This window comes from Oryctolagus cuniculus, chromosome 6 (genome assembly GCF_051225735.1).
Source record: "Oryctolagus cuniculus isolate XC-2025 breed Fujian yellow rabbit chromosome 6, ASM5122573v1, whole genome shotgun sequence".
In the NCBI taxonomy this organism is placed as follows: domain Eukaryota; kingdom Metazoa; phylum Chordata; class Mammalia; order Lagomorpha; family Leporidae; genus Oryctolagus; species Oryctolagus cuniculus.
Window position 1 is genome coordinate 7607147 of NC_142872.1, and position 20266 is coordinate 7627412.

At 50.9% G+C, this 20266-nt stretch overlaps 1 protein-coding gene across 11 annotated transcripts; it reads left to right on the plus strand.

The window, feature by feature from the left end:
- The first annotated feature begins 642 nt into the window (after positions 1-642).
- ARL14EPL (ARF like GTPase 14 effector protein like) lies at positions 643-19031 on the plus strand. Of its 11 annotated transcripts, none has more exons than XM_089334815.1 (5): positions 643-1048; positions 2275-2384; positions 12595-12699; positions 14765-14904; positions 17864-19031. In XM_089334815.1, exons 3-5 carry the CDS (start codon positions 12604-12606, stop codon positions 18084-18086), a joined length of 459 nt encoding a protein of 152 aa, XP_089190941.1. In that variant the 5' UTR covers positions 643-1048; positions 2275-2384; positions 12595-12603; the 3' UTR covers positions 18087-19031. The 11 variants fall into 11 exon arrangements, with proteins under 11 accessions (XP_089190941.1, XP_089190942.1, XP_089190947.1 ...); XM_089334816.1 differs by having other exon boundaries at positions 2279-2384; XM_089334817.1 differs by lacking the exon at positions 643-1048 and adding an exon at positions 1068-1405 and having other exon boundaries at positions 14768-14904.
- Positions 19032-20266: the final 1235 nt, after the last annotated feature.

Sequence of the window (20266 nt, forward strand, 5' to 3'; positions counted from 1 at the left end):
TGCCGAGGTTGCGCTGTGTGGTGGACTGAGCTACGCAGCATCAGTACCCGTCTCTGTCTCAGCATCCCCCGTGAGCCAGTGCATCCACACGGTCTGTCTGGACGAAAACCCAGACCAGTTTCTTTCTTTGTATCTGATAGAGATTTTACTGTTAGGAAGTTGCTAAGTGAGTTTTGGAGAGGCCGGCGCTGTGGTGCAGCAGTAAAAGCCCTGGCCTCCAGTGCCGGCATCCCATATGGGTGCTGGTTCTAGTCCCGGCTGCTCCACTTCCCATCCGGCTCTCTGCTGTGGCCTGGGAAAGCAGTAAAGGATGGTCCAAGTCCTTGGGCCCCTGTACCTGCATAGGAGACCCAGAAGAAGCTCCTGGCTCCTGATTTCGGATCGGCACAACTCTGGCCATTGTGGCCATCTGGGGAGTGAACCAGCGGATGGAAGACCTCTCTCTGTCTCTACCTCTCTCTTTCAAAATAAATAAATATTAAAAGAAAGAAAGATGAGTTTTGGAGAAAGGAAAAGCAAACGTGTCCCGAGTTACACAGCTCCTGGAGACGCTTCCCCTCAGGGCTGGGGAACAGAGCACAAAGGCTGGAATCTGCGGCAGGGGGGCCTTGCAGCAGGGAGAGCAAGACCCCGGGCTCACCGATCTCGCCCACGTGCCGGTGCTTCAAGTCCAGAATCTGTCCTGCCCAGCCAGCGTCCTCACTGTCTCCCTAGAGACCTGGTGAAGCTGTGAACTCAACTGGTAACCAGGGGCCGAGCGGCTCTGACACTGAGCACCTCCCACTCGCGGGGGGCCTCCCGTGCACACGGGGATACCCCCCCCCCCCATCCCTCGGCACCGACCGCAGACCACAGGTGCGCGCTGCCCAACCCGGGAGGCACCGTCCGGCCGCAGCTCTGAGGCCCACCTGGGGAACCTGTCCCTGGGCTTCTCCGGCACCGGTCAGAACTGAGAACCCGGACGGTGTGAGCTCAGTCATAACTGGAGAACCGAAGAGACAGACAGCAAGGCAGCCAGGAACCGCCGGAACACGCAGCAGCAGGGCAGGTGGCGGCGAGGGGCCGGGTGGGCGCCCTGGCGCAGGTGCCCGGGGACCCGCGGGGAGCTGGCGCCGGACTCAGATCTCTGGGGGGCTCAGGCCGGCGGGCGCTGCGCTCTCGGGGGGACTCACTGGGCTGGGCCTGCGGACTGGGCCCAACAACCACTGCCCAACTAGCCACAAACCAACCGCAGCTGAGCCGAGCAGGCCGCAGCGGGAGCAGGCGGGAAAGGGCCGGAAGCGGAAGCGCGCGCTCGCCCCGCCCCCTGCCCCGAGCGCGCGGGCGCCCCCTGCTGGCGGAGCGCGCGCGCTGCGGGCGGCCGGGAGGGAACCCCGGGCGTGTGAGGTAGCCGCGCGCGGCCCAGGTCAGTGCAACGTCCGGGCCGGCGCCGCGGGAGGCCGGGCGGGGCGGCGGGGCGGGCAGCGGAGGCCTGCGCGGCCGTCCCCTCGGGCGAGCCGGGCCTCAGCGCGCTTCCCGCGCTTCCCGCGCACGCTGCCTGCCGGGGAGGTTTCCAGAGGAGGGGGCCCTCTGCGAGGCGGTCGCCGCGGTCCGCAGGCGTGGGTTGCTGAGGGCTCTCGGACTCTGACACGGCTGGCCCCGAGCGGCCGGATCGCCGTCTCCATTCCCGATTTCTCTGAAAATCACAGACGCTGCGCAAGTGCGGTCTGGAGACATCCGCTGGGCATAAACTCTCTGAGGGTTCGAGGGCGGAGTTAGAGAGAGGAGGCCAGACGGCGGAGGCCGTCCATCCGCTGGGTCACTCCCGAGTGGCCGGAGCCGCGGGCCGGGAAGCGGCTTCCTCCGGCTCTCCCACGCGCGTTCGTGGTGGCGCCGCGCCGACCCGAAGCCAGGAGCTTCTCCCGGGCCTCCCACGCAGGGTCTGGGCCCAGGGACTTGGGCCATCCTCCACGGCTTTCCCAGGTCTTGGCTGAGAGCGGGATCGGAAGTGGAGCAGCCGGGACTCGAACCGGCGCCCTTATGGGATGCTGGTGCCGCAGGCAGAGGCTCCGCCCACTGCGCCACAGCGCTGGCTCCAGTTGATTTAAGTGTAGCGTTCACTGAAGTACTGACTTTCTTAGTTTCCATAAACCATATACAACCATATACAATATACATATAAACCATATACAACCATAACATGGTTGTATAAATGAGTATTATAAATGAGAATTATAAATGTCAGAAATGTATTTACATTATAAATTATTTTAAAATTTAATATCTGTTTGAAAGACAGAGACCTCGCATCTCTTGGTCCCCTGGTTCATTCCCCAAATGCCAGTCACACCCAGGGCTGAGCCGTGCTGAAATCAGGAGCCAGGATCTGCCGCCAGGATTCTCAGGTGAGTGGCAGGAATCCAGGTACTCGGGGATGACCTGCTGATGCCAGGGTGTGCTTCCGGGGGAAGCTGGAGCCGAGGCCTTAACCCCGGGGGCTTGCATATGGGATGGGGACATTTCTGAAGCAGCCTCTTAACCACACCGCCAAACACCAACCCTGCACACACGATAAATTCTAATTTCAAATGCCACATTTGTGAAAAACATAGCATGAATATGTGGATGTAGCTCAAATCAATGTCCTTATTGATGCTCTCTTCAAAAGTAGTAATTTTTATCTTTTTGGGTGTTTTTGATATGCAACTCTCCTCCTCTGAGCATTGCTTTTCTCAGAGGCAAAAGAAAAATATTTTCCTGTGTTAGGGTTCCCGGTTCTCCCCCCATGCCCTCCCCTGCCAGGACCTCTTGGAGGTATCTTCCGGATCCCATAGGTGTTGATGAAGTGTGACTACTTCTTGACTAGGACAGCTCCCAGGAGGGCTGGGGCCGGCCAGGGACAAGGAGAAGGCCCCGCCTGGCTCTTGCCCTCCCCGTCCTGCTTTAGGTAAAACAGCTCCACTTGGGTTGGTTTCGTGTATTGGAGTTGAATGCAGAGAAAAATCTTTAAAACCGTGTTTGAAAGCTGGTGGATGACCTTTCTGGGGCTGGCGACATGCCGACTCCCTCTTGTCCATGCCTGGTGACTCCTCCACCTGGCCTGTGTTGCTTTGCAGGCTCTGGGTTTCGCGTCACAGAGGCCCTCACCTCTGAAAGGAGTCTCCTTTCACTGAGACGGAAGTAAACGAATGGTTCTTAAGGGAGAGAATAATTCTGGAGCCAGCCTCTGTTTTGTCTTATTCCAAGGGTGCCCTGCACCTGGTGTTCTTGAGGTAGGAAGGCCTATTTTTCTTTTTTAAAGCTATTTTAATTCTGGGTTAGGGTTTTTGCACCATCTGCTGGACATATTTATTTCGCACATATGAGAGAACCATAGGTTATTCGCAGAAGTCATCTTTTCAAATATTGTTAATTATCTAAAAATTATCAAATACATGTTTATTATAGGAAACAGGTGGATACAGGAAAAAGAAACTATAAAACAAACATCCAAGGCTACTTGCTATTACTGCCTAACAGTATTTCCTTACACACACACACACACGAGAATTACTTTCAGCACAAGCCGGAGATGAACGCTGTTGATTTAGGTCAAGGTAGAAGTAGAGAAGGAGGCCCTGCCGGTCAGAGGTTTGCTCAGGGTGATCGTGCAGCCAGCTCGCACCTTAGGGTTTCCTTTGCTTATCATGCGAAGCAGGACTCTTTGGCTCCAGTTTAAGTGGGTGGGGAGGGAAGAGGTGGGGGAGATCCTGAGAAGATGCCCCATAGTGCTGAGTTTCACGGGAAACAGGTTGGGTCTCCCAGTTACTGCTTCTGGTGGAAATTATGCTGTTCATGCTCTCTGCTAGAGGATCCGCGTGAGCACAGGGGCTGCTGTCTGAGCAGGAGCTACAGACACCCCGGGGCGGGGCTAAGGGTCTCCATCCTGCCTTGAGGCGACAGGGGTGTGGCAGGGGAGACAAGTCTGTGAATGGGTGCATTCCAAGACTCCCCGCCCCCATGGGTGCATGAAACCCTAGCAGTATCAGACTTTGTCTCTTCAACACAAGCACCGCAGTAACGTCCTAGTTGATTTGACAGTGAAACCATCTGATAGCAGCTAGCAGGTGGGCGATGCATGCAGCATGGAGACGCTGAGCAGGCAACGAGTCCCACTCCAGGCAGCCTGCAGCAGGGTGGCCGGAGATTGCGTTACCCTGCTCGGGACAGCACACCGCCTGAAAGTTAAGGATTTCAGTTTTCAGACTGGCATTGCCCACAAAACAAACTGCAGATGAGTAAGGACTCCTGAAACTGGGATCGCACTTGGAGACCGAGAAGGGGACGGGGTGTCCTGACCCGTCAGCGGGTTCCCCAGGGTGGTTTTCCACACACATACTCAGTGAGGCAAGTGTAGCTGGGGGCTGGAGTGGCGACATTCTGGCGTCAGGTGAAGGGAGTGCTGCAGGGAAGACGAGGCTGGGAAGGCAAGCCTAAGTCATGCCACTGGGGGCACGCCTGGAGGACCCCAGGGCATCAGAAGTGTCTCATGGGTGGCAGGTGACCAGTGTCTCATGATAAGGAGGTGGCACCTCTGTGGACTGGAGGGACTGAAGGCAGAGAAACCAAGTGCCGTTCAAAGTAGGCCTGACAAAGATGGGAGTGTCAAACCGGTGAAGATGCAGTGCACCCAGGAAATGGTGCCTAATCTGAAGCACAAGCGTGAATCATTAGTGCTACATAAGTAAGTCTGGGCCCAGCTGTGGAAGTAATCTGAGAGCAAACGTGGGTCCCTGCATCTTTAACCATACTTAGGACCTTCCAAAATTTTCCTGCACAACCTCAGAGGCCAAACCTGCAATCCCTTGCTTGGAACTTCAGCCCCCCTGGACAGGCTCCTGCAGGTCCCTGGGGCATGAGAGACCTATCGGGGTAGCAGTGGAGACAAAGGAGCGCATCCTTGGGCACACTGCCCTGCTCTTGGGGGGCCAGGCTAGGGAAAGACAGCCGGTGGCATCAGCTCTGCAGTCACTCTTCTTGATGGGCAAAGGGCGGAGCCATTTCAGACTCAGTGTAGCACTAGGGGTGAGTGTGAGCCTACTCTGGGCGCGTTGGTGGGAAACCCCCAGGCCCCTCTCCCCTCGTCCTGCAGCGAGCAGCTGTCTCAGGAAGAAGGACGTCCACGCAAAGGTCACAGCAGGTGGGAAAGGGCCAGAATGAAAACTGCAGACTGGCCAGGGCAGAGCAGAGCAGGACATGGGGAGCCGACTTCTTCATGGGATGAAGCATTGAAATAAGAGATGAGCTCAAAGACAGAGGCAGGCTAGGAGAGAGGACGGAACATAAGCTGAGCAAGTGCAGAACTGAGTAATGAAGTTTATATCCTGAAATGTTCACAGCAAGGGGAAAAGGAGCAGAAACCCCAGAGCTTAGCATATGTCTTAGGACAGTAGAAGAGCAAACGTACCCAGTGTTCTTAGGAGGATTTGAAATGGAAGAGAGAGAAACGGAAAGAAAACTGAATTCTTTGAAAAGATGAACAGACTCTTGAGAGAGAAGGTATAAACTGTCATGAATAAAAATGACTTAAGTGACCCAATGATATTGATCAACAAGTTCGTGCTAATAAGTGACAGCTTGGGAGAAGTGGTGAAGTTCCTAGAAAAATCTGATTTACCAAAACTATCTCACAAAGAAATGTTTAAAATTCTCTACGTTCTCGAGTTTGCTTTCTGGACTATAAAGTGTGTAGATTCCTGTAAGCACATAACATTTCCACAGAACCATTCCAACAGTTGCAGCCTGTTACAGGATTTTTTGATTAAAGTTGTTGCTTACATTTTCACTCCTAACTTGCAGCTGTACAATCCAGCAGTTGATACAAGATTGACTTTTTTTTTTTAAGATTTATTAATTTATTTGAAAGGCAGAGTTACAGAGAGGCATAGGCAGTGGTGGGGGGGTTCTTCCATCTGCTGATTCACTCCCCAGATGGCCTCAACAGCCAGAGCTGATCTGATCGGAAGCCAGGAGCCAAGAGAGTCTTCCGAGTCTCCCACCTGGGTACAGGGGCCCAAGGTCTTGGGCCATCTGCTTTCCCAGTCCATAGCAGAGAGCTGGATGGGAAGTGGAGCAGCTGGGACTCGAACTGGCGTCCATATGGAATGCTGGCACTGCAGGTGGCGGCTTTACCTGCTATGCCACAGCGCCGGTTCCAAGACAGATTCTCGTAGTGAAATATTTGTCAACTTCTGTCATCTCTTAGTCTAAATTCACTAAAGAGGAATTACTTGGTTAAGAAGATGCTGATTCTAAAGCTTTTGTTACATGCCAGATGGCTAGAGTGTTCATTGAAGGCCTTCGTGCTGGAGAGAACAGCAGGCACAGGTTGAGGGGCAGCAAGCAGATGTGTCCTGAGGAGGGAGTCGTTCCATGAAATATCAGTATAGTTTATTATGGAATTAAATTAGTAACAGTATTAGCATAATGGTGATGCCATCAGTAAACTTGAACTATTAGCCCACATATCATCTCACTGCTGCTCCTCTGTCCAGGTCACAAGTTGTGTAAAGTCATTTCAGTCATTTTCCCAAAGGGAGCCCCTGGAGGTGCTGAGAGGGTGTGCTCAGGTGTACTCAGGTGCTTGTAGTCTGGGTAGAGACAGAGGCTATTGTGATACGCTTTGATTTCACACTGCCTAGCCCCACCCTGAGCTAGCTGGCTCAGAGCAGCTCTCTGCACCTGCCGCCTGCCCTAGGCTCTTCCAGCTCAGAGCAGCTCTGTGCACCCAGAATCCCCTTTGCACTCCCTGTCAGCCTGGAGTTCCCCTGTGCATTTTCAAGACTCTTTCACAAGGCACCTGTTCTAGGGGAGCCTTGCTTGTCACCACTGCTCTTCCATTTAACAGTCTTTCCCCGCTCCACTGGCCCGTCGGTGCATTGAGTGAGGCACATGTTGTGTTTGCCACATTCTCGTGTACTGTTTGGAGAGCCCAAGTGTCTTACTTGTCTAAATGCTTGCTGCGTGAATGATTTGCAGAGTAGGTGTGATCGGTACCCTGCAGGTCATCCATGCTGGAGCCACTGCTCCTGGCTTGGGTGGTCAGGTCCGTTGACTTCTGGGTTTCCAGGGTGATCCACTAGGACATGTGCCTTTTCAAAATTACAGCCCGTTAGAGCTCCCTAGCAGCACAGTGCCTTAACCAAACAACCACCATAGTGCAACTGCAGTAGTAGTACCCAGACAATGGGGGTTACTCTCGCTGTGGTTTCCGTGAGAGGATTGGGCAGGCCCAGTGAGAGCTTGTGAGCAGCTGCAGAGGGAGATGCCGACAGATTTGGCATGACAGCTCGAGGTTCCTACTGTACCCCTCCCTGGAGGCACTCTCAAAGGCAGTGGCTTTTCAGTTATTCCATGAGGCTCCCCTACAACATATAAACGTACTAAAATTATGCAGCTGCAGGAGCAATGTCCTAGAATCCCCTTCTGTCTTACACGAAGGGGTAAACACATAATTCCTGACGTCTGTGGGAGTATGAAAGCAAGACACATTCAGTAGAAAGCATAATTCAAATTTTGCATTTCGGTCTTTGCTGGGTTAGTGACCCATGGTATAGTGCTTCCTCTTCGTGCTTGGCAAAGGCAGCTGACGTCCTCCCTGAGGTCGCAAGAGTGAATGTCCCACACTCGGCAGTGTGCTGTGCTGCTAAGCTGTGAGGTTCCATGGCTTTTTTCACTTTGATGATTTGCTGGTGACCTGAGGTACAATGGCAAGGAGAGTACTCCATCATGATTGGCATGCGTCAGTTCAACCCCATGTGCCAGGGCCACTGTAAGGATACGTGTGTGTGATTAAAGTGTGAGTCCTCTTGCCTGGAGCTCCCTCCATGGATGAGTGTGAAGTGGAGACCTGGACCTGCTGTTGCTTCCCCCGTGAACGGTGCCTTAGCCACGATGCTTTCGCAGTAGGCAGTAGGCTGCTGCTCAGTAAGTGGGCTCACTGAGTTCACAGACATCTTCCTCATCCTGGTCTCCCAGCTGCGCAGTACTCCGTGCTTATCACGTGTGTGTTTTATTTGCCTACTTACTTGTGGACAATCCAGGATTTTGCAATGGTAAACAAAATGGCCATGAATAAGCTTGCGAGTTGTGTTACTTTTAAGTACAGTGCGTATTACAAATTAACCTACAGATAGCTGCAAACTGATGAAATGGTGCAACTCACAGCATAAAGAGTTTGCTCTCTGAGAACTCATAGGTCAGCTGAGGAGCACTTTAGTATATGGATCCTTCACTTGAAAAAGCAACAGCTTCACTGACTGTCAGCTCATTCTCTGGAAAACTGGGAACTGAAGAGAAAGAAACACCTTTTCTCTGTAAAATTCACATCAGAAATGCCGTGAATTCTGGACTAGCAAATTCAGTGGGGTATTATCCTTGAGAAGTACTCTTCCATTTTTAAAAATTAAATTATTATCTATAAGAAAAATACAAAGTTTTCTGAAGACTTACTACATAAATCATTAGTTCAAAAACCATACTATATTTTGCTTGAGAAACTTGTAAATACTACAGGATAATAATTTTATATGGCATATTTTCTTATTTAAATTGGATAAACAATTCAAGTTTCCATCTTGAGGTGCCCTGTTTCTTAGCTTGCTTTTTTGTTCTATTTATATTTTCTCTATTTGAAAGGCAAAAAGACCGAGAAAGAGAGCTCCCATCCTCTGGTCGATTCCCTGGATGCCCGTAACAGCTGAGGCTGGGAGCTGTGAACTCAGTCCAGATCTCACGTGGTACTGGGGACCCAACTCTGAGCCGTCACTTTTTGCCACCCAGGTTGGGCAGTAGCAGGAAGCTGGAATGAACGGAGCCCGTGTTGGAACCCAGGCACTCCAGCGTGGGATACAGGCATCCAACCCAGCGGTGTAGCTGCTAGGACACGCCTGACATGTGAATGAAAAAACAAAGGTGTTGGCTGGGACAGCCTTTAGGTTGGTTACGGTCCTTATCTTCTAGGAGATTTTCCTCAGCCCGCTCTTCAGCTCACTGCTGCCGTTGCACTTGGTGCTTGGTGTGTTTGTTCCTCCTCGGGGTCGCCGTAGAATCGTGCGTGACAACAGTGATGAGTGCTTTCTTCTCTCAGTCCTGTAACTACCGGAGCCAAATGGCGGCCAAAGGATACATTTGTGTAGGAACAATCTGCGAGGCTTTGCGCCTGCCTTGAGTTTTGTCAGTCCGTGCCTGGCAACATGATACAATTTTGATTTTGCAAAATTTACTGGGTAATCTCGAAAACACAAGAGTGCCTTTGTGAATAAAAAGTTCAGATCTGAAATACTTTCTGGAACCATCTAGAGGTTTTGCCTCGTTGCTGGAAGGATCACAAGCTTAGAGCAGAAGACTTCATTTTCTTTTCTTATTCCTTGAAGGAAGTAATTAGGAACCAAGAGGTGGTTTTTACCCTTTAATTTACAAATGAACAGAGCATGGATTAACCTGGGAGTGGTTAAATGACTCAGCACTTAGCTTGAGTCCCAGTGGCAGAGGACAGTTTCAGAGGGTTTTCATGAGAAACTGACATGTTTCTTAAACACAACTTAAAAACCTCATTTTCTTTTTGGGACAACACAGTTTTTCCTAAATTGTTTTATATATTTATATATAACGTGTGTGTTTATAGTGTGCTGTTCACACTGAAGTACAAAAATATGAAACAATTTGGTATTAATGAGTTAAACATTTGAAGTCAAGCTGTGAGACTGAGCGCTGGAGTCCAAACGCCGCTCTAGATGAATTGCTTACTGTGAATGAAAGCTGGGAGATGCATTACCATCATCTGTGATGTTAGCGTCCTCATGGTGGAAGATCCAGCCTCTGTTCACGCCCTTCCCTCCTCCGCTCTCTGTCTTACTCCTCGCAGCTGTTATTACAAAAGCTTGAAATTGTACCAACACCTTTGAGGCCTTAGGATTTTTCCCTTGAGGGATCTGTGATTTCTCAGCAAAACAAAGGAAGCAAGGAAGTGCGTGCGGTTTCTCTTTCTTTCCAGGTCTTCTCCTTCTCTTTTGTCCAACTTACAGGTAGGCGTCTTGGGTCCTTTCTCTAGACTCCTGTCCTGCGTCAGCTGACGGGCCCCTCTCCTGTGGAAGCAGGGAGGGCCAGGCCCGAGGCAGCCCACCCCTGGAAGGAGATGCTTTTACCAAGGGTGGGCTCTGGCCCTGATGCCCTGCTCGGGGAAGAAGAGGCAAAGCGAGCCGCGGAGAGCTGACCTGAGTGTTGCAGTGTTGCTGTGTTAAGGTTGAGAGTGGAGGACAGCTGGGGCTTCCGCACTGCCTTGTGGACTGCTCTAACAATGGAAAGTGAGAAGCGAGCACGGAAGGGCCGTGCGGCTCTGGGAGGAGGAACCTCCACACTCCAGTATTTGAGATGAGTGCCTGTGAGGTATTCATCTGGGTAATGCTGAGTGTACCTCCTGCAGCAGTGCTGAAAGTGGCCAGAGGTTTCTGTTTTTGTTCACCCTTCAGGGAAGAATGTGGATGTATAATGCAAGAGAGTTGTGTTATGAGTAAGCTTTAATTAGAGAGGCCTTGTAGGTGCTGGCCTGGGACTGACCCGGGTGGACCCTGTTGGGGGCTGGTTTGAAAGCGACCCCAGATTATGGCATTTGTGGCATTGGTAGTGGCAGCTATGTGGTTGCAATGGGTCCCATACATTTTCTGCTGAGTGCATTATTTTAAGCATGTTATCTGTGTTTCCACATTATTGTATATTGAGCCCCAGAAGTTGTGTGTGTGTGTGTGTGTGTGTGGCGGGGGAGGGGGGGAGGGGTGTATGGTGTAGGAAAACACAGCTATAAAAGTATCTGTGGGTATCTGGCTGTTGTGACTGAAGTTGCTTCTAAAGCATTACCTTTATCTCACATCACTCTCAAGGCTCAGGTCAAGGTTGCTTTCCGTCCTTACAGAGCACACGGCAGTGGGGATTCTTTTTAGAGGTTGCCGAGCAGTCCTGTGGCTTTGGGAACGGCTGCCCCGGCTGGGAGGGAGCGGCGAGGGACTGACTTAATTGACCACCTGCACAGTTGCTGGCTCTCCACCAAATATGCCCCTGGTGGGATTTGGCTCACCCGGCAATTATCTCAGTGGCCTGTCATTTTTAGCAAGTGTAGGAACCAAGGCTAGGGATGGAGTGAGATTGAAATAGCTTGACTCTGTTCACTGGTGTGTCTTCAGGTCTAAATATTTTTCAAGGAGTGTCTTACAGATAGTGTCTCTGCAAAAATGGTTTTATTTGCTACTGACTTACAGTAGAGACCAACTTCTCGGCTAGAATTTCAACTTTTTTTTCACTTTGATGATTTGCTAGTGACCTGAGGTATAATGGCAAGGAGAGTACTCCATCATGATTGGCATGCGTCAGTTCAACCCCATGTGCCAGGGCCACTGTAAGGATACGTGTGTGTGATTAAAGTGTGAGTCCTCTTGCCTGGAGCTCCCTCCGTGGATGAGTGTGAAGTGGAGACCTGGACCTGCGGTCGCTTCCCCCGCTGACCCAGCTCCTGAGGCCTCCACTGGGCCTGCTCTGGGGTTTGAAGGGCAGCGTGTTCATTGTTGTTTAGTGGATCGTTTAGTCAACAGCTCCTGTGTGAAAGCCACTACTTAGTGCCCATAGGCTGCTGTTCAAGCTAAGAAACAGTGATCTGTTCCCATGCTGGGGAGTGCCTGGCTGCGTAGGGCTATTTTCTGAAAGCGTTTTCAAGGGTGACTTTACTGGCAGGTAACTCCTGTGAATTAAATGTGTCCCCCTCCCCACCCTCAAGTTCAAATGTGGAAGCCCCAGCCCCAGTGTAACTACTTTCGGAGGTAGGGCCTTTAGGTGATAACTGAGGGTGAATGAGGTCCCAAGGGTGAGGCCCTGATCCTGGGACTCATGGCCTTAGAAGAAGAGGAGGATAGAGATCTGTGTGCTGTGTCTTGTGTGCATGTGTGTGCACACACACGCACCCCACCAAGGCCTTGTGAGGCCACCTCGACTGGGATTCACACACTAACATGCTGTGCATATAGACTGAAGTATTTTTGAAGTGAATCATAGGCATTTTAGCAACTACATGTTACATAAAACTGATGGCTTCATTCAGCATAGATCGCATTAGAAATTTGTCAGAGAGCTTGAGTGAGCAGGTCATGGCTTCTGCAGGTGGCCTTGAATATCTCCCCTGAAGAGGAGGCGGATGAGGTTCCCCAGAACCCCTTAGAGTGTGTGGCTTCCATGTGCCTTCCTCTTTCCCCAAAGGAGTGAGTGTGAAGGCGGAAGAAGGCGGGGGGTCTAAGAGTTCCTAGGCTTCCTAAACAGGAGAGGGTGGTCTCCAGTGAGCTGAACCAGAGAATCCTGTGATGCCAAGGCAGCGGAAGGCACAGTTCTCTTGTTCATGGGGCACCTGGCAGAGAGGAGCGTGAGTGTGGTCTGGGGGTCACAGGCAGGATTTAAGGGGAGTGGGAGCAGCTGGCTTTCTGTGCAAGGCTGGCTTTGAGAGAGATACGTGAGAGACAGCAGGGAGGAGTCCTAAGGTGAAGTTGCTGGGGATGTCTGATACTAATGCACGTTGCTTTTTTTCCCCAATTTTTTTAGCAATCAGAAATGAGTGAACAAGCAACAGAAAGCAGTTCCACTCCACAGGGACCCAGGGATAGAAATTCTCCTGAGAAAACCTGCCAAATCGGACAGAAGCAGCTGGTATGGAGCCTGGCCTCTGTGCGGTCTGGGGCGAGCAAGCAGGAAGCTGGGCCAGGCAGCACTCGTGGGAATGGTCTCTGTCCCCCCACGCCGGGACTCTGTGCTCCTCACTGGTCTAGGCTCACCTCCCCGTCCCCTCCTGCCTCTCATACCCCCTGAACTTAAGCCCAGTTTTCTCTGCAATAGAATCCTGCTCTCAGAGTAGAATACTGCTGAATACATTCCTGTGTTTCCCTTTATCAAGCCCTTATTCTGTTTTTATTATGTCGTGTCATGATTCTAAAACCTTGTGTGTTTCACTCCTCTGATCATTGTCACCAGATAACCCATTTATCAGAGAACCCCATTTAACAGAGGGAGAAACAGAGGCTTAGCAAAAGCAGGTACTGCTCAAGGCACACCAGTAGCAAGTGGCATTGCCGACACACGCCTACTGGTCAGCTCACTCCTGTGTCTCGGTTCTTAGCCCTGGCTGAGCTGCAGAGAATGCGAGAGTGATGGGTGGCACCAGGCTGCCTTACTTCATAGCTGCACCTGAATGCAGAATGGCACTTGTGAGGTTCAGTGTGAAAGCAAATCCATAAACACACATCAGGGTGAAAGTTTAAAGCAATGTGTTTATTATTCTGTGCCGAAAGTGATTCAGCCAAATCAGCTGCAGAGCGGCCGAGGTGAGTTTGCTACTCACTCGTTACATCGGAAGTCCCACAAGGGAAGTGTCCCTCATGGATGGGCCAGCTCTGTTTCAGACTGCTCAGGTGGTTTTCTCCTAAAGCCCTTCTAGGCAATACCCTCATACCCAAAGTGTTACATGTCCAGAAGGAGTCATCGGGGCCAGCACTGTGGCGCCGCTCGGGTTACTTGGGTCACCTCTGTCACATCTCAGGGCTGCAATTTGAGTCCTCATCTGGCCCCCTGCTAGTGCACCTGGTAGTTGGTAGATCCCTGCCACCCTCACGGGAAACCTGGATGGACGTCCTGACTCCTGGCTTCAGTCTGGCCCAGCCCCGGGCTGTTACAGGAGGGAGAGCTCCCTCTCTCTCTCTTGTTTCACTCTGCCTTTCAAACAGCTGATCACAAATACACATTTTTTAAGTGAGTCATCAGGAGTTTATTGAAGCATTTTGTTGCCTGCCTTCCTGCTTAGGCCCCATTCCTAAGGGTGAGACTGAAAAGTTTCCCAGCACCCCAGGGAGTCACTGTGAGGCTTTTCTTCTTCAGGTGTGGCTCTGGTGGAGGCTGGATACTGTAGGTGGTTTCTGTGCCCTGTGGCAGCCCCAGGGGCCTCCACACTCCCAGGGTGGGAAGCAACTTTCACCCTGTCTCAGTCCCTGAATTTAGGGCAGGGCACGTGTGCTTTGGGTCTCCCTGTGCTGTGAGAACCTCGGCATGGGCTTTTCTAGCTAACAGGAAATTCTGACACCCATCCCCATCAGATTTGGGAAGCTGACTGGTGTTTTGTGGATATAAAAAGAGTTCTGTCCCCCTTGATTTTTTTTTTTTTTACATTTTTGTATGTGAGTTTTATAATTTTTTTTTTGTTGTTCAGGAAGAATACCCTAATTGGGGAAAGCTCATATCGTCTTTTTTTTTTTAAAAAAGATTTATTTATTTGAAAGTCAGAGTTACAGAGAGAGAGGAGAGGCAAAGAGGTCGAGAGAGAGGTCTTCCATCCCCTGGTTCACTCCTCAGCTGGCCACGATTGGAGCTGCGCCGATCCAAAGCCAGGAGCCAGGAGCTTCTTCCAGGTCTCCCACACGGGAGCAGGGGCTCAAGGACTTGGGCCATCCTCCACTGCTTTCCCAGGCCACAGCAGAGGGCTGGATTGGAAGTGGAGCAGCCGGGACTTGAACCGGTTCCTATATGGGATGCTGGCACTGCAGGCGGAGGCTTAGCCCACTACGCCACAGCGTCGGCCCCTCATATCATCTTTTGAAACTTAATCAGATGCACTGTTTCTCTGTGTAAACTGTAGTCATTTTCTTGTGTTATAGTAGTTTACAGAAATTTTATTTTAAGGCAGTATAAACACATGAAGCTCTTCTATATTGTGTTCATTTCACAGCAGCAGATAGAGCGACAGCTCCGATGCCTGGCATTTCAGAACCCAGGACCCCAGGTGGCCGATTTCAACCCCGAGACTCGGGAGCAGCGGAAGAGGGCTCGGATGTCAAAGATGAACGAGTATTTTTCTGCAAAGAGTAAGTAAGTCCATGACCTGTTATATTCGATTTGTGGAACTAGGATGTGCGTTTTCTAACTGACAAAGCAAAGTGATTAAAGATTGCCTCTTTTTATGACTTAAAACTACCTCTTCTAAAGGACAGTAGTAGTGCATGTATCTGGAAATTAGCAAAGTCAAGTAGCAGCGTACTCTAATTCCAAATGAAGAGACAGTTTTTTTTTTTTTTTTTTCCCAAAAAGGGATTCAACAGCCCTGTACCAGAATAATAGCTCTGACAGGAAAGATGATTGCGGGAAGCAAAGGTGTCTCATTAGGGGCAGAAATAATAACAACCATGGGAAGAAGTCATGGTATCAGATGGCCATAGCACAGTCCCTGCTGCAATGATTGTTAGTGCATCCAAGTATAAATTAGCAAACCACAAAGGAAAGGTTGATAAATTCGACTACATCAAAATTAACAACCTGTGCCCATTAAGACACCCTAAAAACAATGAAAAACAAGTCACAAAGTGGGAGAGGTTATTTGTAGTTAAAAAAAAAATCACTGTCCAAAATATACAAGGAATCTCACAAGTCAATAAAAAATAATAAATACCGTAATGGAAAAGTGAACATAAGAGACAGGCTTTTCATAGGGAAAAAGGTAGCTCAGCATCAGTCAGGGTCCCGAGCCTCCTCCGTGCACGTGGAGATGTGCTGTGTCCCAGACAGGCAGAGCCCGGTGTGATCACAGCTAGGGCGGGACGCTGGCCCACATCAAGTGGGCGATGGTACCCCCCACTGTTGGGAGGCAGCCTTGTGTGGCCCGTGTTCCTTCGGCCCTGACACCTTCACTCCCGTTGTGTGTCCTGGCACGAGTCTGACTCACAGATGTGAGGAGCTGTGTTCAGGAGGTCCCCTGGGCTGTGCCCCAGACAGGCAGAGCCCGGTGTGATCACAGCTAGGGCGGGACGCTGGCCCACATCAAGTGGGCAATGGTACCCCCCACTGTCGGGAGGCAGCCTTGTGTGGCCCGTGTTCCTTCGGCCCTGACACCTTCACTCCCGTTGTGTGTCCTGGCACGAGTCCGACTCACAGAGTGAGGAGCTGTGTTCAGGAGGTCCCAGCGTCACTGCAGCAGCAGAGAAAGCAGTGTTCCTAAAGCAGACGGCGTCCGCTGAAGCACAGAAGTCCCTTGTGTATTCTTGCAGTAGAATACGTAGAGCTGCATCTTCTATCACGGAAGCATCTCAAGTCAAGATGTAGGAAAAACCCAAACGACAAAAAAGAGTTGTGTTTATTTGAAAAGCAGAGTTAGAGACAGCAAGAGAGATTTTTCCATCCATTGGTTTATTCCCCAAATGGCTACAATGACTAGGGCTGGGCCGGGCAAGAAGCAGAAGCCTGGAATTCCATCCTGTTCTCCCACATGGGGGCAGGGGCCCAAGCACTTGGACCATCATTTCCTGCCTTCCCAGTACAGTAGCAGGGAGCTGGATCTGAAGTGGAGCAGCTGGATTCAAATCGGTTCTCAGCTGGGATGTGGGCATTGCAGGCGGCAGCTTAACCTGCTGTACTCACAGCACTGGCCCGGGGCCTGCTTTTTATTTAGTTAGTTAGTTAGTTTTGTAAGATTGATTGATTTGTTTGAAAGTCAGAGTTGTAGAGAAAAGAGAGGGTGAGAGGGCGGGAGGGAGCTGGGGAGAGAGATCTTCCATCTGCTGGTTCACTCCTCAGACGGCTGCAATGGACAGGAGCCGGGAGCCGGGAGCTCCATCAGGTCTCCTGTGTGGATGGCAGGGATCCAAGCACTTGGGCCACCTGCTGCTGCTTTCCCAGGCTGTTACCAGGGAGCTGGATGGGAAGTGAAGCAGCTGGCACACGAACTGGTGCCCATATGGGGTGACGCAGGCTCCACAGGTGGTGACTTCACCCATCGCGCCACACACTCCGGCCCTGGGTTTGCGCCCTTTTTTTTTTTTTTTTTAAGATTTATTTTATTTATTTGAAAGACAGAGTTACAGAGAGAGGCAGCAGAGACAGAGAGAGAGAAGTCTTCCATCCATTGGTTCTCCTCAGATGACCGCAATGGCTGGAGCTGCGCCGATCTGAAACCAGGAGACAGGAGCCTCCTCTGGGTCTCCCACATGGGTGCAGGGCCCAAGGACTTGGTCCATCTTCTACTGCTTTCCCAGGCCATAGCAGAGAGCTGGATGGGAAGAGGAGCAGCCAGGACTCGAACTGCTGCCCACATAGGATGCCAGCAGCACAGGCTGAGGCTTAGTGTACTGCACCACAGCGCTGACCCCTGGGCTTGCTTTTTAAACATACATATGTTGGGGCTGGCGCTGTGGCGTAGAAGGTTAAGCCTCTGTCTGCAGTGCTGGTATCCCAAATGGGTGCCAGTTTGAGTCCCGGCTGCTCCACTTCCAATGCAGCTCGCTGCTAATGTACCCAGGAAAGCAGAGGAAGATGGCCTAAGTGCTTGGGCCCTGCACCCACGTGGGAGACCAGAAGAGGCTCTTGGCTCCTACTTTCAGCCTGGTCCAGCCCTGGCTGTTGCCATCATTTGGGGAGCAAACCAGTGGATGGAAGATCTCTCTTTTTTCCTCTCTCTTTCTGTATCTCTGCCTTTCAAATACATAAATCTTTAAAAAAAGTGCTTATTAAAAGATAAATGAATATGGTACGATACTTGATGGCTTTCATCCTTTGTTTAAATACTTGTATTCCAAGCAATGCTTTTAAAAGAGTGTGATTTACTAGGGAAAATCCCACTGAGAATAGTCATGGTTTAAAGGTTTGGAGCACCTGCCCGAGGAGGCCTTGGTCGCTCCCTGGAAGTCCTGGGGGGGGAGGACCTCCCAGCCTGCGGCACGCGAGACAGTGTTACACGGGGCTCCTGTCCCTGGCGTCGGTCCCGGGAGGATTCTGGCGGGGGCGGGCGGGCCGGGCCGGCTCTGCCGAGGCGCTAGCGGCGTGGCTCCGTCCTCCGCAGGGTGATGAAGAAGTACAGCAGGAGCGGCAAACTCCTCTGCAATGACGCCGACCTGTGCGACTGCCTGGAGAAGAACTGCCTGGGCTGCTTCTACCCCTGCCCCAAGTGCAACTCCAACAAGTGCGGCCCCAAGTGCCGCTGCAACCGCCGCTGGGTCTACGAGGCCATCGTCACCGAGTCCGGGGAAGTCATCAGCGCCCTGCCCTTCAGCGTGCCGGACTAGACTCGCCTGCCCCTGCGCGCCGCGGCCGGCCTGTCCTCCGGTGCACGGCGGGGCCAGGGCAGGTGCGAGGAGCGCGCCTGCCTCGTGTCTCACGCTGCGGGGCAGGCTGGGGTGGGCAGTGATTCTAGAACCTTCTCGAATTCCTTGGCGTGTGACTGAGAAGTGCGACAGTGAGGGCCTCGCCGATACCCGTCTGCTCCATCAAATTTGATTCTCTTCTTGTGTTCTGCCTGAGAAAATGCAGTTGTAATACTTTCGGGAGTCTGCAGTGGAGAGCTCTGAATCATAAATTTATAGTATCTGGTTGTCCTTAGGATCTCGTATGTCACCATTCGAAATCACAGTTCACATTTGAACTTTTTTAAAGAAAAAAGACACTTGCAACTTTACACAGTATATCCACGGCCTCATTTTACTCGTGTATTAGTGACCTTAAAATGAATTTTGCTTTTGTATTTTACTGGTAAAATTGGACACTTAGGACTTGCATATCCTGAAAGTCAATGATTTTTTCACTTCAGGAGTAGTAGTTCCAAATTTTCTCCACAGAAAGGAAACTGGACTTGTTCTTTGTTCGCTAATCGAGTGTACTCATTCACAGGCAGTTGGCGGAACACTGCGGTGGGCTTTCCAGTTCTGAGACATTGTAGGAGGTTAGCCTTCCATGAATTCATTTTTTAGAACTCTTTTTACCCTAAGTCAGCGGTTCTCCTCAGGGCACCTGTCAAAGCCTCCATCTCCAGGCCCCACCCCTAGAATTCCCAGCTCGTTAGGATGGGGGCTCAAGAATTTGCCTTTGTAACAGGAACCCTGGTGATGTCAATGTCAGAACCACTTTTCCAAGTTGTATTAGATACATAGGTGGCTATTTAAATACAGTAATTTATTATGTTTTTAACAGGAATAGGAACATTTTGTTTGGAAATAAATTTGCAATGTTACAAATGGGAGTTTTCAGAGTTCATTTTTCCTCCATAATCAGAATCAAAAACACTTGTTTCTGCACAGTTGCCTCCACCGGGAAAAGACTTCTGGCAGTTCTGTACCTGTTACTTGACAGCATAATTTAGGACAGAATCAGCCAAAACTTCCCAAGTCGTGCTGTGACTGCTGTCTGTGTGGTGAGAGAATTTAGAGTTTCCTCTTCATTGTTTTCCATAGGATTCCCTGGGTTTTCCGGATCCCACTCAGTTCAGCTCCGAGCTGAGCATTGTGCTAAGTTCTTCCTTCTCATGCCTCCTTTTAACCCTCACAACCCTGGGATGTAGGTAGAAAGTCTGCTGACCAGGAGTGTCCAGTCCTGAGACAAGGAGAGAGGGCCTGGGGCCAGCTGTGCTGACTTGCTCTGAGAGTAAGAATTATTTTGTAAGCGGTGGACCAAGGCCATCGTCAATAGCCTTTTTATTACAGAGTCCTCGTTGTCAAGCCCACAGGAACCCTCGGGCTCACTTGAAGAGTGACCTGGAGGCTGCCCTCTGCCGGTGGCCAGGCAGGTGCAGGGGTGAGCAACATTTGCCCGGGGCCTGTTTCCACAGGGCCTGTGGCCCCAAACCAGACTCTTTTTGTGTTTGCTGTTTTGTTTTTTCACTTTTACAACAGGGACTCAGAGGGATAAAATGACCTGGCAACTCTGGCTGATGGGACACAGTCGTGTTCTTTCCAAGATGGAAGGAATGTCCCAAACTGCCTGATCCTAAAACTGATCCTAAAACTCATCCAGGTCCCTGGAGACCCACAGGTCCCTGAGCCTCAGGAGCCAGAGGCCCAGGGGGAGCCCAAAGCTTCCTTGTTTGTAAAACACATCGCAGCTCTGTCTCGTGATCAGGTGAGTGAGAAATATTGTTTCACATTATAAAGCGCCCTACTTTCATATTTTAACAGAACCCTAAGAAAATCAGTATGCAATTCTCCTTCCCTTCCGTCTTGTCATTTGGTCTTAAGTAAAGGAATCTGGTCTAAAATGGTCAGGTTTCAAAAATGTGTTGGCAAATGATGCTGATGAGTTTTCCCAGGAAAGCAAAGGTAAAAATACGTAGCGCCACCAGCGGGGGTCTCGCATCGCTCTTACGACAGCCCAGTAAGGCATCGGATGCAGTGCGGTGTTACAGAAGGAGCTGTTTCGTGTTGATCTACCGGCAGCCCCATGCGTTTTCAGGGAGCTGCCTGCACTAAACGGGTAT

Bases quoted from the DNA above. Each gene is read 5' to 3' on its own strand.
- ARL14EPL (XM_089334815.1), top strand. From the start codon at position 12,604: ATGAGTGAACAAGCAACAGAAAGCAGTTCCACTCCACAGGGACCCAGG. The intron at 12,700-14,764 runs GTATGGAGCCTG...TTCATTTCACAG, and splicing joins AAATCGGACAGAAGCAGCTG to CAGCAGATAGAGCGACAGCT. The intron at 14,905-17,863 runs GTAAGTCCATGA...CGTCCTCCGCAG, and splicing joins TATTTTTCTGCAAAGAGTAA to GGTGATGAAGAAGTACAGCA.